Source organism: Hyaena hyaena, unplaced genomic scaffold, assembly GCF_003009895.1.
Source record: "Hyaena hyaena isolate Hyena2069 unplaced genomic scaffold, ASM300989v1 scaffold_160, whole genome shotgun sequence".
Taxonomy (NCBI): domain Eukaryota; kingdom Metazoa; phylum Chordata; class Mammalia; order Carnivora; family Hyaenidae; genus Hyaena; species Hyaena hyaena.
This window is the reverse complement of record NW_024080793.1, coordinates 2,137,635-2,153,104: the sequence shown is the minus strand read 5'-3', so window position 1 is coordinate 2,153,104 and position 15,470 is coordinate 2,137,635. Positions and strand designations below refer to the sequence as shown.

At 51.9% G+C, this 15,470-nt stretch overlaps 1 protein-coding gene across 5 annotated transcripts in view; it reads left to right on the top strand.

Annotated features, from left to right (window-relative positions):
- The window catches only part of FAM193B (family with sequence similarity 193 member B), a 31,488-nt gene extending 17,991 nt beyond the window's left edge, over positions 1-13,497 (top strand). For 4 of the 5 annotated variants that reach the window (XM_039239782.1, XM_039239784.1, XM_039239785.1 and 1 more), the window contains 6 exons: positions 1,488-1,689; positions 2,605-2,844; positions 8,871-9,891; positions 10,042-10,117; positions 10,965-11,062; positions 13,115-13,497. In XM_039239782.1, the coding sequence (XP_039095713.1) occupies positions 1,488-1,689; positions 2,605-2,844; positions 8,871-9,891; positions 10,042-10,117; positions 10,965-11,061 (1,636 nt within the window). In that variant the 3' untranslated portion in view covers position 11,062; positions 13,115-13,497. The remainder of the gene's footprint in view (positions 1-1,487; positions 1,690-2,604; positions 2,845-8,870; positions 9,892-10,041; positions 10,118-10,964; positions 11,063-13,114) is intronic. The other variant, XM_039239783.1, reaches the window with a different exon arrangement.
- The last annotated feature ends 1,973 nt before the right edge of the window (positions 13,498-15,470 follow it).

Genomic DNA, 15,470 nt, shown 5'->3' with positions numbered 1-15,470 from the left:
ATTCCCTAAAGTAATTCTAAGTACTGAGGAAGTTTATATTAAGATGTATGTGAAAGAGAAAGTTTTTTGGAGGAGAAAGATGCATATTTTTGTATTAGAAATCAGATCTGTGTTTAGTATGCATTTGTATTTTCTCCTTCTAAAATCCCACCACCCCCATACCATCACCAATTTTAGCAGCTTTCCCTACAGGTCTTGCCCACACAGTATTGGTGGTATCTGTACAGTTAACAGGTTTTTGTTGTCCTTTTTCACATAGCATTTATTGTATGGTTCCTATGAGGTCTTCTGGGTCTCAGCTGAAGGCTGGAGAATATTCTCCATAGGACACTTCCCTGTTCTCTAGTTGCTGATAATTTAAATCATTCCAGTATTTTAACATTGTAAATAATGTCTCTAAAGTTGTCTTTGCCTAAAGCTGTTTCCCTCATTTGGGTTTTTCTCCTTGGAACAGATCCCTCAGAACGAAAAAAAGTTCTCAGTTTAAAGAACATCAGGATGTCTTTTTTGAGAAGGGTTCCCAATACATGTTGAAAAATTGCTTTCCAAAATGTTCTCCAAATTTATGTAACCACCAGTATTACGGTGCTAGTTTCTTCATATTCTCAAGAGCATGGGTTATTTTAATTTTGCTATTGTAGATGAAGAATGATCATTTTGGATTAAGCTTCTCTGAGCACCACTGATGGTTCCTTCCCTTCCTTTGCTACCCTTTGCTCAACAGACTGCCCTGGGAGCCAAGCCTCCTCATTGCTCCTTGCCCTGTGCTTTCTCCCGGCTCCCACCACCCCAGCCTCACCCCATGTCCTTAGCCGTAGGGCACTCCAGCTTCTGATGACCAGTCCAGGACTCTTGTTCTTCTGGCTCCAGCTGTGGGACTTTGTAGGCCAGTGTCTTTTTCTTATCCTGGAAAAATAGTCTTATGTTACATGAGGCCCCTAGTGCTTCCTGAAGTCCAGAGGCAGAGTGGTACAGTGGAGAGCGTGAGCTTTGCACACAGGCAGGCGCAGGCTGAGCCCTAGCCACTGCTTGGGCAAAGCAACTAAGCACTCTGACCCTTAGTTACCTTCACTGCAACATGGGGATATCAACATCTACTTTGCAGGACTTGGGAGATGCTTAGAATTAATATACTAAATATAGTACCTGGCCCAAACAGTACAGTAGCTCTTAGAGTCTGGCCCACAAGGCACATTTACTTTCCCAGATTTAAGGCCCCGCAGCTAAGACAGTCCACCCACTGGACGATTGACCTTGTCGACCTCCTTTGGATGCTCCAGGAGAGCCATCAGCCCACAGCCCATAGGGTGATGGCCCTGTTTTTGTGAGAGGCACTGATAATAATCTGATTGCCTCGGCCTTTGTGGGATGAGGCACGTGAAGGGTAGTTGGGACGGCAGTGGTGAGGATGCTTCCCCAGGCTCCTACTGCAGCCTGCTTCTGCCATGCCCTCCCTCACCTCTGGGCTTATCTTTCTTTCCCAACAGCAGAGACCCTGGGTGCAAAGGGCACAAGTTTACACACAGTGGCCTGGCCTGCCAGCTGCCCCAACCCTGCGAGGCAGATGAGGGCCTGGGTGAGGAAGAGGACAGCAGCTCAGAGCGCAGCTCCTGCACCTCATCCTCCACTCACCAGAGAGATGGAAAGTTCTGTGACTGCTGCTACTGTGAGTTCTTCGGCCACAATGCGGTGAGTGAGCCTGCCCAGGCCAGAGAGGGCAGGGGGCCAGTCAAGGTGAGCCAGAGGAGCACACCCCGCTCTCCCCAGAGTTCCCCTTGCTCAGGGGCATTATAACCACACCGGGACCTTCTGAGTTCTCGCAGCCTGTGTTCACTCGCTTGATCCTTACAGCACATTTCTGAGGTAGGGATTTTTCAACACTTTGCTACCTTTGCTCTTTTCCTGGTTTCTCTTAAGATTGACTTTTTTTCCTTAGGCAAAAGGAAAGGAAATGGTAGAAAGGAAGCTATGATTCTGATGAGTATGTATACGTGTGTAATCACAGATAAGTGAACACTTGTGTGTGATGAAGGCAGAGTGGAAGCAAAGGCTCTCAGTTCCTCCAAGTGTGAGAGCCTGCAAGGGACAGACTGTGAGCACAGGCGGCACCAGGAAGAAGGCTCAGGGCAGAGTACATGCTGCCTGTACAGAGAGCGAAAGCAGTTCAGAAGTCTCAAAGTGAAGAGCAAAGGGCCGCCAGCTAGGGTAGAGCAGGTGAGGACAGAAGAAATGAAAGTAATCACATTGTTAGTCACCTTTGAGCTAGGAGTTATTATTCTCATTTCAAAGATGATAAAATCGAGGCACACAAAGACTAAGTGACCTGCCCAAGGTCATACAGCTTCTGAGTGACAAAGCCCGGGCTCAAACCTGCTTCCCTGGCTCCCAAGTCAGTGGGCTCACATGCTGTTGCATACCTCCCACTCCCTCCGCCCACTGCTGCCTCAGCTCTGGGCCTGGCCGAGGCTGAAGCCATTTGGCCTTTGTGGCTGTGGTAGAAAGAACAGTTTTCTCGCTTCTCACCACGTGTTCGGTGCCAGCGGGTGGGAGTGCTTCGGGCTTCCCTGGCCCAGGGTGTAACGTCAGCACCTCCCCCTCCCCCAGCCACCCGCTGCCCCGACGAGTCGGAATTATACAGAGATCCGAGAGAAGCTCCGCTCGAGGCTGACCAGGCGGAAAGAGGAGCTGCCCGTGAAGGGGGGCACCCTGGGCGGGATCCCTGGGGAGCCCGCCGTGGACCACCGAGATGTGGATGAGCTGCTGGAATTCATCAACAGCACGGAGCCCAAAGTCCCCAACAGCGCCAGGGCCGCCAAGCGGGCCCGGCACAAGCTGAAAAAGAAGGTGGGTGTGGGGGGGAGCCTAGTTCTACCACCTCTCCTCCCTAAGGAATCCCTTGTCCCAATCCCCCAAGACTTCTGGGGCATGAACAGTGCTGGCTGCCAGAAGCCTTAGCACAGCTCACTGCTATGGGAAGGTCTGGATGAGTTTGGGAGGCATCAGGGTCAGGGAACCTGGGGCCAGTGATTGGAGGAAAGACGAGTCCTGGCCTCAGAAGCTGCTTGCTGGATTCCTCTAAGCACAGGAATTGCTTCCGTCAGTCAGTCACGTATTCCTTCAGCAAACACTTCTACAAATACTGGGAACCAAAGCATGATGCAGTTAAGTTCTCACCCTGGAGAAGCTCGGTCCAGTGGAGAGACTGACACAAAACTGGACGAGCATATTAGCATGTCTCAAGCACTGGGATAAGGGAAATTGGAAATGGATTACCAAGAGGCTGGCTTGAGAGTTGAGTTGTAGGGAGTGAGTTCAGATTCCTCAGGAGAATTCTGGCAGCAGGCATAGCACATCCACAGCAGTTTGGTGTACCCAGAGCTCAAATAGAGCAGAGGCAGGACAGCTAGTAGAGGTGAGAAAGGGTGTCGTAGGCTCTGCTGAAGAGCTTTGACTTGATCCTATAGCTGAGGGGAGTCCCTGCAGGACTTTTATCAAAGGATGAGCTTGGTCAGATCTGTATTCTATCGTGACTGTGTGGCAATATGGAAGGTAGCCTGGAGGGTTGACACTCCAGGAAGGAATACTGAGGGCCAAGGGAGAGCCGATTGATGCTGGGACTGGAGCAGGGGAATCAGACATGACCAGCTTTTGTGATCTGAGTGTAGAACAGAAATGAAGGAGTTGGAGAATTCTCCCAGGTGTTTGCTTGGATGACTGGTAGGATGGTGTGCCCTTCGTTCACTGAACAAGGATGGGATTGACAGAAGACAGGAAGTTCATTTGGGGCACATTGACTTGGAGATTCTCAGGAGAATCTCCACCTCCAAGTGGAGATGGAGGTGTCGGGCTGGGAGTTTCCAGCTTGGAGGTATAATTGAAGCCATGGGAAGGACCCAGCCCATGGGCTGGGTGAGCTCCTCAGAGGGCTGAGGAGAGAACCCAGTGAGCTATTTCTGGACAGCCCTGCTCCCAGGTGAGCCCCAGGGCTTGATGGCTCGTCCCCTGCTGCCTTATTACCTCTTCACCTGCCCACCCCCAGCTGCGTCTGCACAGTGCCACACTCCGGAGCCCAGCAGCTGAAGAGTTGGGTTTGACAGCCAGCTAACTCCAGGTCCTGGGTGGTCAAACGGCCCTGGTGCTCTGGAAAGCAGTTCTACATCTTTTTCCAGCCCAAAGGACAAACCAGGACCCTTTCCCTGCAGCCTGAAGTAGTGAGCCAAGAAGTCCCACTGCTGCCTTCAGAAAATGGTCAGCACTTTCTTTCTCCCATCTGTGTTGCCTGGCCAGAAGTGTCTAGGGGGCAGCAGCAGTGTCTTTAGCCTTCCCTAGCCTCATAAGGCAGTGGTTTCCAGTTAGGTCCCAGCAAGCACACTTGAAGTTCCCAGGCCTGTCTGCTTTCCGTAAATCTGTGCTCATACATCCCTACCCCTTTGCTGGTAACGCCAGTAAGTCTCTTCTCTCCCCTCCTCTTCCTTCCGACAACTTCCTTCCAAGCTCATACTTCCTCAGGTAACTCCTTCCACTGTATTGCCACTCTTCCCTGCACGTCTCCCTCAACTGCCTTTTATCACGCTGTTCATTCTTTCAGAAACTTGTTGCACAGCCACTGTCTGCCCAGCCCGGTCTAGAGGCCAGAATATAACACAGCACCAGGCAGTTGCAAGGTCATGTGATAGGCAGTCATGGTCATTACCGGTTTATACATCAGCCTCATCTCCAGTGTCCTTCCTTTCCCTCAGACTTAACCACAGTCTGGCTGTCCATCACAAACACAGCTTCCCCCTGGGAGCCGTCCAGTGGAGACTGCTCATTCTCTCCTACCTCAGGAGACCAATAAAGCTGAGTGTCTTTCTGCTCCCTTATATCATTTGCAGACCCATGACCATCTTCCGCTCATGTACTAACCCCTACTGACCCTGGCTCTGTCATCTACAACCCCCCAGCCACTTTTGTTCATCTACCAAAGGCTGTCACCTGCCCCTGCCTCCTCTACCCAGGCCATAGAGATCCCCTAAGCAGCATCCACTTACTGTCTCAATTCCTTGCCCTGTTCAGCTCTTCCGTTATACCCACTCAGAAAAATTGCAGCCCTGGGTTTGACCCCTACCTGCCTCTCCCCTTTTATACCTCAAGGAAAGTGCTAGATATCAGGTCTATCTGTGGCACCAAAGCCCTGTGGTCTTCCGCTTGCCTGGGCCCTCACATTGCCAAACGGACATAGTTCCTTGATCTACTTGCTCCTCATCACTTCTGTCCATCACAGCTCCTTTGTCCAACCTCCAGGCCTTCTCCACCTGGCCTTTTCTTTTATGTTAGATGACCTCACATCCTGTTTCAACAGGGGAAAAAAGGCATCTTACCACCCCACCTGCAGACAGACTTCTTGTCGTGAGGGAAGAGTTACCCCTTCTCCTGCCCAAGGCCCTGCAGTCCTTTCCCACCTCTTCAGTCTAACCTCAGCTTCCTGCTCTGGCTTTGGCCTCTCCTCTGGGCTGTCTCCCAGCATTTCACTGTGCTCAGTACTCTTTCTTTTCAAAGCAAACTGCCTCAAGGGTACAGCCTGCCTGCCTGCCTGTCTGCCTGCCTCTCTCTCTCTCTCTCTCTCTCTCTCTCTCTCTCTCTCTCTGTCTTTCTCTCTCCCCCACCCCACCTATTTCCTGCCAAATTTCTTGAAAAGTGTTATCTGCATTCACTGTCCTTGCACTGTCTTTGCAAACTATTTTCCACTCCGCCCCCCTCCGTAGCGCCACCAGAGACATCTTGTTGCCAAATCATACTCTTCTGGCCCACCTTCTTTGTCAGCTAGGCAGCATCTCATATTTTGTCTTGGTTGTTCTTTTCAAGTATGCTTTCTTTGGCTCTGTCTTCAGCCAGATGGGGACAGGGAAAGGACAATGGGAATGCCGTGTTCTCCAGATTTCTCACCTTCTCTGACCTCTCTTCTATCTCCTTTGTGGACTCCTCTTCCCCTTTCTGACCCTCCCCCTCAAGGACATCTTTCTGGGAAAGAGAAGCCATCTAAATAGTGTTGTTGCTGGTTCATTATGTCCACTTTTTCCTCCCTGCACTTCACACTGACATCTGCTACTACTGGGCCCCTCCTCACAGATGTCCTACCAGTACTCAAACTGAGCACATCCAAACCTGAGCTTGTCTTCTTTCTCCAAAGAGGCCTGCTCTTACTTCTTCATTGTCTGTCTAGTTAATGGCGCCACCACCATCCACCCGGTTGCCTGAACCAGAACCCAGGATGCCATCCTGGGAGGAACGCATCGTGGTGATCGAGAGCAGCGGGCCTTGGAATCGGACCTCAGTTTGAAACCTGGCTCTGCCATACTTGCTGGATGACCTTGGGCAAATCACTTCACCTCTAAGCCTCAGTTTCTTCATCCACAAAATGAGAATAACAGTAGAACCTAACTCAGATGGTTGCAAGAATGAAATGGAGTGATGCATATAAAGGTTCAACAGAACACATGGTCAGGGAAGCTGCTGCAGCAGCACCAGTGGTTGTCAGTGTCGTTCTTATAATTCCTCTCGTTCTCTCCCCGCCTGCCATCGAATCCAGGCCACACTACCTCCCAGACAGCTCAAACCATCCACCTCTCCACCCTACTGCTGCTTAAAAAGCCTTCAGTGGTCGAACGTTGCCCTCAGGATCAAACCCAGACTTGAGCATGGCCTGCAGGGCTCTTCAGGATCTAGCCTTTGCTTAGCTCACCAGCTTTTTCTCTCCAGTCTATCCCCTCTGGCCTTCCTGCTCACCATTCCCCACCACTCTCCTAAAAGAAATCGGGACTCCAGCTCTCCCTGTGAATGTTTGCATTCCCTAAAGATTATGTGTGCCATTTCTCAGTCTTTATACTTGCTCCTTCTTCTGCCTAGAAAGTGCGAGGCTCACTGTCCAGGACAATCCCAGTCGCCCTCCAGTGCCCAGGGAGACAGAGACCCTCCTCTGTGCAAAGCACCTCTGATGGCCCGGTCTGGGTTCCCAGAGTATCTTGTGCTTTCTTCCCTATAGTTCTTGTCACTGTCACCCAGAATTAAACAGCCTGTCTACATGCCTGTCTCCCCCAGCAGAGTTCTCATGCATAGCTAAATTGCCCAGAGCCCAGCCCAGTGCCTCCTAGTTGATAGTCAAGAAGTGATTGTCAGACAGGATTAAAAGCCATAGGAACTGCAGATCACATCCAGATGTGCCGTCCCAACTCTGCCACTCTCTAGCTATGTAACCTTGGGCCAGTTCCTTATTCGTTCCAAAGTCACATCTGCAAATTGAGGATAATGTTCACCAAGGGCCACTGTGAGGATTAAATGAGACGGTGTGCGGGAAGGGTCAGGCTCATGGCACATAACAGAAAGTGAGTGTTCTGTGCTCTCTCCTCTTCTCACTACCAAGCCACACATGATCCCACATCACTCCCTCTAACTCATCTTCAGATTTGAAATCCTCCATAGAACCTCCATTCCGAACAGAAATAGCTGGCTGGTGCAGGGGAGGAGTGATTTGAAAGGCCTTTCAGTACTTTGTCCATCCTATGGCCTTAAACTCGATGGCACGTGGCTGGAAACACTGCTCCAGACTGAGCTGCTTCCCCACCTGAGCACAATGGTGCCAAGGCACAGCCTTGTCAGCACCCGGGGAAAGGGACACATGCCCCCTCAGGCATCCTCGTAGCAACACTGTGAGGTATAGGTAGGTAGTCTTTCTCCCGAAATTACAAAGGGGGACAGTAAGATTCAGAGAAAGTGATTTGTCCAAGGTCCCACAGTTGTGGTGCTAGTCAGTTGCAGAGCCACATTTAAAACAGATGCATGTTTGCTGGGGCACAGTCACCTTCTTTAGGTTGACTCTGAAGTGGTTGCAAGCCCTCTTTTCTCTCCCCAGTTTCCTTTTCCTGTTTTTCCCCTCCATTCCCACATCAGCTAGACATATGTGAAATATGGAAGTCATCCAGCCCCTGGCCTAGCACCACCACCTCCTTCCCGTGGGCTTTTGACATCTGTCTCCCATCTCCCTCTAAAGGCTTATTGGCCTGTTGATGACTTGGGGTTGAGCAAAGGAATGGGGTGACTCAGAACCCACAGACTCTCATTTTCACTCTCCAGAACCAGGTTTGTTAACACTGATTAACAGTCCGGCCACCAAGTTCTCACATAGGCAGAGGAGCTGCTTTTACATCTTGGCTGTGGGGCCCCATGTGGCTGCCCATTATATGCCATCAGGCACACTTTAGGCATGGCCTTGATTACTGGAGGCAGCTGAGTAGTGAGTGGCCTTCGTATGGGAACTTCCCCCTATAGTGCCCATACACAAAATCCTGCCATCCAGAGCAGTCTGACCTACCATGTGATCTCACAGCCCATCTTGAAAGCCCTCTTCCATGAGATCACAGCTTTTTTCCCCTACCGCCAGCAGAATTGGAGAGAATGCCTCTGTCGCAGCCATCTGCCTCACATGCATCCCCAGTTTGGTCTTCACTCCAGAATTATTGTCCCCCTTTTGCAGATGAGTCCACGGAGACTCAGCAAGTGATTGAACTGCTTAAGCCCAAGCCCGGAAGGCAAGGTACAATTAGCTGCATTCCTATCCCTTTGAATCCCAGTGTCCTTAGGCCCTAGGACACTGGGGCTCTGGATGAACAAGCTATAAAAGCCCTGTCCTCTGTGGATCTGTCTCCATCCCCAAGACATGTACCTGTCTGGTTGCAGTTCATCCTCACTCCTGCAGGGTGGGTAAGCAGGCCAGGATGGCAACACCCTGCCTCTAGCCAGTTAGCCGTGGAGCCGGCCCCTGGCTGATGTGTCAGGTGTCACACTGTGCCTGGTAGCTGCCAGGCCCCAGCTGAAACTGCATCTTATATTGGCAGGAAAAGGAGAAGGCCCACTTGGCAGCAGAAGCTCTAAAGCAGGTGAATCGTAGTATTTCTGGAAGCCGGGAGCCAAGGCCTGCCAGGGAGAGGCTCTTGGAGTGGCCTGACCAGGAGCTGGATCGAGTCAATAGCTTCCTGAGCAGCCGTCTGCAGGAGATCAAGAACACTGTCAAGGACTCTATCCGTGCCAGCTTCAGTGTATGTGAGCTCAACATGGACACGAATGGATTCACTAAGGAGGGTGCTGCTGACCCAGAGCCCCAGAGCCTATCCCCCTCAAACCTCAATGGCTCCTCAGAGCAACGGCCTGACATTAATCTCGACCTGTCCCCTTTGACTTTGGGCTCCTCTCAGAACCACACGTTACGAGTTCCAGGTGAGCCAGCCCCACCATGGACAGAAATGAGAGGCTCCCACCCACCATGGACAGAGGTGAGGGGCCCCCCTCCTGGTATCATCCCTGAGAATGGGCTAGTGAGGAGACTCAATGCTGTGCCCAACCTGTCCCGGGTGATCTGGGTCAAGACACCCAAGCCAGGCAACCCTAGCCCTGAGGAGCCAAGCCCAAAGGAGGTTCCCAGTTGCAAGCAGGAGCCACCCGAGCCTGTGGCCTCAGCTGGGAAGCTGCGGAAGGGCAAGAGACAGGGCAGTCAGGCCAAGAAGAACGAGGTGAGCCCCGCCCCACGGTCCCCTGCCAGCCTCGAGGTTCCCAATGCCAAGGGCCAGACCCCCAGCTCCAAGCAGCCAGGCAAGGCCTCAGAGCCTCCCAGAGTGGGCAGCTGTGCTGAGGCTGGAGAAGGGAGCCGGGGGAGTCAGCCAGGACCAGGCTGGGCTGCCGGCCCCAAAGCTGATGAGAAGGGCATCTCCTGGCGAAACTGGCCAGGTGAAGCCAAAGCACGGCCTCTGGAGCAGGAGTCTGTGCAGCCTTCAGGCCCAGCAAGGCCACAGAGCTTGCCACAGGGCAAGGGTCGCAGCCGCCGGAGCCGCAACAAGCAGGAGAAGACAGCTGCCTCCTTGGGTGAGTGCACCAGGAATTGAGTGGCTGACCCCCCACCCAGCCAGGCCAGAGGGTGGAGGGTAATCCTTGCGTGTGGGCAGTGCTGCCCCAAGAGTATGACCCCAGAGGCCTGGCCGTGGGCACTGAGCCCTCCTGGCTGTGTCTTCCTAGACGATGTGTTCCTGCCCAAGGACATGGATGGGGTGGAGATGGATGAGACTGACCGGGAGGTGGAGTACTTCAAGAGGTAGGTGTGGGGATGCCTTCTCGCCCACCTACATTCAGGCTCTCCCTCAGCCCGACGCCCTCAGAGGAAGAGCCTCTGCAGGCTCTCTCCCACCAGTGTATCTGCTGGGACCCAGGTGGCCACATGGCAGGACAGGGCATCTGGGAAGGTGTAAGGGACAGGGAGAAGGAGGCATGTCAGGCCCCAAGAACCAGGGCTTTCTTCAGCTTTATTCACCTTGGTTATTCATTTGCACATTCTCTGCTCTGCCTGGGCTGAGCACTAGGGTGGAGGCAAATCAGACACAGCCTAGCTGGGGAAAGAGAGCCATGAACATAGTGTTGAGTGCTGTTGGAAGAGTAAGGGCATGGGGCTGTGGGGGTGGTAGCTAGAAGTGAGGTGGCAGGCCAAGCTGAAACGGAGGCGAGGCCAGGGCAGCACTCCTAGTAGAGGTGGGACCCAAGCTGAGACCTGAGAAATAAGAAACAAGAACAAGTGGGCAAGGTAAAACAGGGCCTTCGTGACAGCAGAGCTAGTAGGTACAGAGGTTTGAAGCTGAAAGCAGCATGCTGTACCTAGGGGGGCAGAAGGCGGCCCCGTGTAGCTGCAGTAAAAATACAGTGTGAGGAGCAACACTGTACCCTGAGGCAGTGCCAGTCTCTTATCACATGTTCTCTAGGCTTGTGGGCACCCTGTCCAGAAAGCCAGCAAAGCTCTTATAACCTGCTAGATCGCAGTGCCCTGGAACTAAAGGGCTTGTACAGAGCTGATTTGGTTCCTTTATTGACCGGGGCACATGGGTCTAAAAGGGGGGTCCAGCAGTGGGAACCTCTGATTGTGCTTTTTTGGTATCTCTCAAAACCAATAGGTTCTGTTTGGATTCTGCAAAGCAAACTCGTCAGAAAGTTGCTGTGAACTGGACCAACTTTAGCCTCAAGAAAACCACTCCCAGCACAGTTCAGTGAGGTATGGAGACCCCTAAGTGTTGCCTGTACTCCCTCTCCCCAAGTTCTGTCACCTCTGTGCCCCCACCAGACCACTTCCTGATCCAGGGCACAAGCCTAGCAGCTTGCCAGCCCTGGCCCCTGTACCTCCACGGTGACAGCACCACAAGTTACATCGTCTGAAGACATCCTGGGCCAGACCTCCTGTGTGCCCTCTTGCGCGTGCCGCTGAAGGGTTCTTCCTGTGCTGCCGTCCTTGGACTGTCTCCACCAGGCCTCTGCTTCCCATAGCATCTGCCTCTCAAGCAGCCGTAGTCCCCAGAGGACTGCCCGTACCCCTGACATTATTAGCCCCAAGGTTGAATCTCTCTTGCCCGGCCTGGTAGGCTTCCCAGCTAAAGCCATACAAGAAGGGGCCAGCCCCAAAGGACCAGTGAGAGGGCAGATGAGGTAGACCAAGACCTTGGAGAGGTCATTTAGCCATGGAGGAGTAGGTGAGCACACTCCACAAATACGACAAACTCCATGAAGAAATTGATATCTGGGCTGCCTCCTGAAGAAGAGATCTGGCCCTGAGCTGGGCTCTGGCCTCCCCTCCAAGCCACCTACCCTGGTCCTTTTGTCTGAAATATTGACATATCATATATATTTTTTTAATGTTTCATTTATTTTTGAGAGAGTGAGGAAGGACAGAGACAGAGAGGAAGACCGAGGATCTGAAGCAGGCTCTGCTCTGACAGCAGCGAGCCTGATGTGGGGTTCGAACTCACAAACTGTGAGATCATGGCCTGAGCTGAAGTCGAATGCTCAACCAACTGAGCCACCCAGGTGCCCCTGAAATACTAACATATCAGATGCTGGTCTGGACTGCGAACAGAAGACTGAGAAGGGCTGAGAACTATAGTGCATGAGAGAAGGCTGGCTGGCAGACAGGCCTTGGTGCTGGGTTTGCAGCCTAATGGCTTTGCAGTGCCCTGTCTTAACCCCATGCTCTGTCCGTGGGATCAGGCCTTTTCTGGCTGGCAGCCACACAACTTGCCCTTAAGGCAACAAGAAACTGAGGCATGTGGGCTGAACTCAGCGACTCCTGGGAGGATGTCCTCACCTATGTACTCCTCTTCTTTCAGTGCCAGGACCACTCCTCTCTGGGCCAGGGCAACAGACTTCCTGGACCCTCAGCTGAGTCCCTTTGTCCTCTTTTGGGTCAGGATTCCCCACCCTTGATGCTGACCTCTGCTCCCCAGGAACAGCCCAGAGAGCCTGAAGTTAGGACCGTCTTTGGGGCTGGGCTCCCGATGGCACCTCAGGCTGCCCAGAGTCAGGACTGTCTTTAGACGCACCTTAGCCCTTCCCCCTGAAGGGGCTAGGCTCCCTGGTCTTTGGCCAAGCTGAAATGTCCACACCCTCAGGAGCTCCTACCAGGACCAGGGTGTCCTCCTCCCTCTTTTTTTCTACCTGCACAGGATCCAGGAGTTATGGGGATCCCAGGCACTTTCATCTGTTGCTCTTCTGAGACAGAAGGGGGCACATCTCCCACAGCCCAGCGCCCCTGTCAGCCAGGAAACCTCATCCGGCCATCTTCTCTCAAGGACTCCCTCTTTGGTTGATCTCTTTACCAAGACCGGAGATGTTCCCTCCTTGTCTCACTCCCACCATAAGGGCTCTCCACTGACCTTTTCCAGCCTCCTCAGAGGGGGATTAGGAGCCCTGAGAATGTGTGAGAAAGCAGTGCTGGTACAGATCCAGGACGTAGGCTGGGCTGTGTACCCAGAGCCTGAGGCGGGAGTCAGAATGCATATGCTGCCTCTCCCCTGCCCATCGGTAGGAGAGCAAAGACCAGAGGCTGGGCTATAACCCTACCCTGACCTGGCAAGAGGTGTTACAGGGGAGGGTCTTAACCTTCATCCTCTGCTGGAGTTAATCAAGGAAGTCTATTCGGTATTTTCAGCCCAGGGAGCAAAAATAGCAGGCAGTTGTTCCTGCCCATGGGGACCCATGGAAACCCAGAGCCAACGTGGGGAAGCTAAGGCAAAGGTCTCACTCACGGTACAGCCATGTTCTCCTGTTTCCTCAGCCCCTGCCGGGTCAAGCTTCTTCAGGGTGTCCTGAGACCCCAACTGCCAGCCGAAGGTCTACAGTTTCTTCCTCCACATCCCTACCCACCTGCCCAAGATCCTCTCTGCTCCTCACCATCCTGGACCAACCAAAAGTTGAATGGTTGCTGTGCCATGCTGGGGCCCCTCAGGACCTCCGCAGAGCCGCTTCCTGGTGCTATGCAGCCTCCTCACTCAGAGGCCGGGGGCTGGACTGGCCTGTGGGCTGGGGACTGATGGTACTGCTGGCCCAACACTGCTCTCTTTGTGTTTGGTTTTGTTTTTGTTCTTGTTTTTCAATTCTTTACTTTTGATACTGTGAAGATCTTTCCTGCCGAAAGATAAAGCAACATTTGGACACAGAGTCAGTGTGCTGGTGATTTGCTGGTCTGGGACAGGGGTGAGGTGAGGAATGTACTCAGAAGCATGGGCTCTGCCTTAGTCATTAACCTCACTGAGCACATACTATGTGTCAGCAGTTTGGTAATTTCCTCTTAATTCTTGCAGCAGTTCTGAATGGAACTGTTATCCCATTTTACACATGAGGAAACTAACGCTAAGACAGCAAAGTGACTTTAGTGGACTCAGTCTGGCTGACTAGAAATAGAGCATAGGCCTGTATAACAGCATCTGTGTTCTTTCCTCCTGTTGGGAGGACTCTGTTATGTAAACTTGAGCAGCCCTTTCCCCATAATGTGTCTGTTTTCCCTGCAAAACCAGGGAGTTGGAGGAGTGAGACTTGATCTCTTTGCAGCTGATGTGAGACGGAGTCTGGGAAAGGCTTAAGGCCTTATGGACTGTGCACCTGTAACCTGGATGATTCACATTGTCAGGAGAAGTGGAGTAAATGAAGTTTCTATACATTGGATCTGACTTTCCAGTGGGAATGGGAATGAGACCTATAGCCTAAGTACTGGATTGTTGAGGATAATGAACCCTTCTGTAAAGTAAAGCAAACTACCTCATTCCTACCCCACCCCCCCCCACAGTGAATCTAGTTCTTAAATTCAGATTTTAATATAATAGGTTTGTTAAAAATGCCTCCTCGTACACACTTGTGTTTCCAACTCTTTGCTCCCAATGTCATTTTCTCTCTCAAACTGACACTTAACTTGAGCTTGTGTGGGTAGCAGTGCAGGCTATGGCCACACAGTCACTAAGAGCCCTTTATGGAGGGTTGGGAGGGTTGGGATCAGAAACTGTTCCTGCCCCCTTCTCTTTCTCCCTGGTTGAACCCCACCATGGGCAGTCAGTGCCAGCTTCCTCTTCTAAAGAAGTTAAAAAGCATCACCCACTGGCCCACAATCCCTGGCCCCTGGCCTTTCCTAATCCCCAAGGAAGTACCCAAACTCTGCTGTGAAACCTGTCTCCGTATATGTATTACTTTCATTCCTCTTTCCTTTCAGCTCTTGTACCAGGCTCCGGTCCTGGAGCTGAACTGGTATAACTATCTAAAATTCTGCCTCATCATTCAAAAATTGCAGATCTGATAAGGATCTACTTTAGCTACAGAGAAAAACTTATGGGTGACATTCAAAGCCTTCCATGACTGGCCCCTGTCTCCTGGCACTTCACTCCATCAGTCTCCATCTAGGCCTGGCACTCTCAGGTCTCTCAACTTTCACTCACATGTTTCCTTCTTTCCAGGTTACCTTTCCTCTATCATTTCCTGCTTATCCTTCACATTCCAGCTGAAAGGCCATTTTACGATGAGAATCAGTTTGCTTTGCCTTGTCATGCTTCCAAAAAGTACTGCCTTATCTGTCATACAATATTTCTCCAGAATGTCAAGACCCATTATATTTCTGTCTCGACTAATACATAAACTCACAAGCCAGGTTTGTGTCTTGTTCATCTTTCATTTGCTTCAGCACTGTGCACAATGCCCAGCACGTGCTCATGTTAAATACATGAGGAAAGAATAGTACTGACCCATCACTCCTCTTCAAAAGTCCCCAATGGGGGCGGCTGGGTGGCTCAATTGGTTGAGCCTCTGACTCCTTTGATTTTGGCTCAGGCGATGATCTCCCGTTTGGTGGGTTGGAGCCGGGAGCTCAGGCTCGTCAGTGACCCTGCAGATCCTGCTTGGGATTTTCTCTCTCTCTGCACCTTCCCTGTTCGCACGGTCACTCTTTCTCAAAATAAATAAAAGTACCCAGGGAAGTTGAAGTTATTTTTGACAGTCGCGGCGCTGCATGCTCTGGTCCTAGTCTACCTATCCAGCTTTAGCTCTGGCTGCCCCTCCCCGGCAGCTGGCCACGTGATCCACCTGTTCCTTGAAGAATCGGTGTACTTGCACATGGCCAGACTTTCACTCCTGCAGGGCCCTCGATCAGA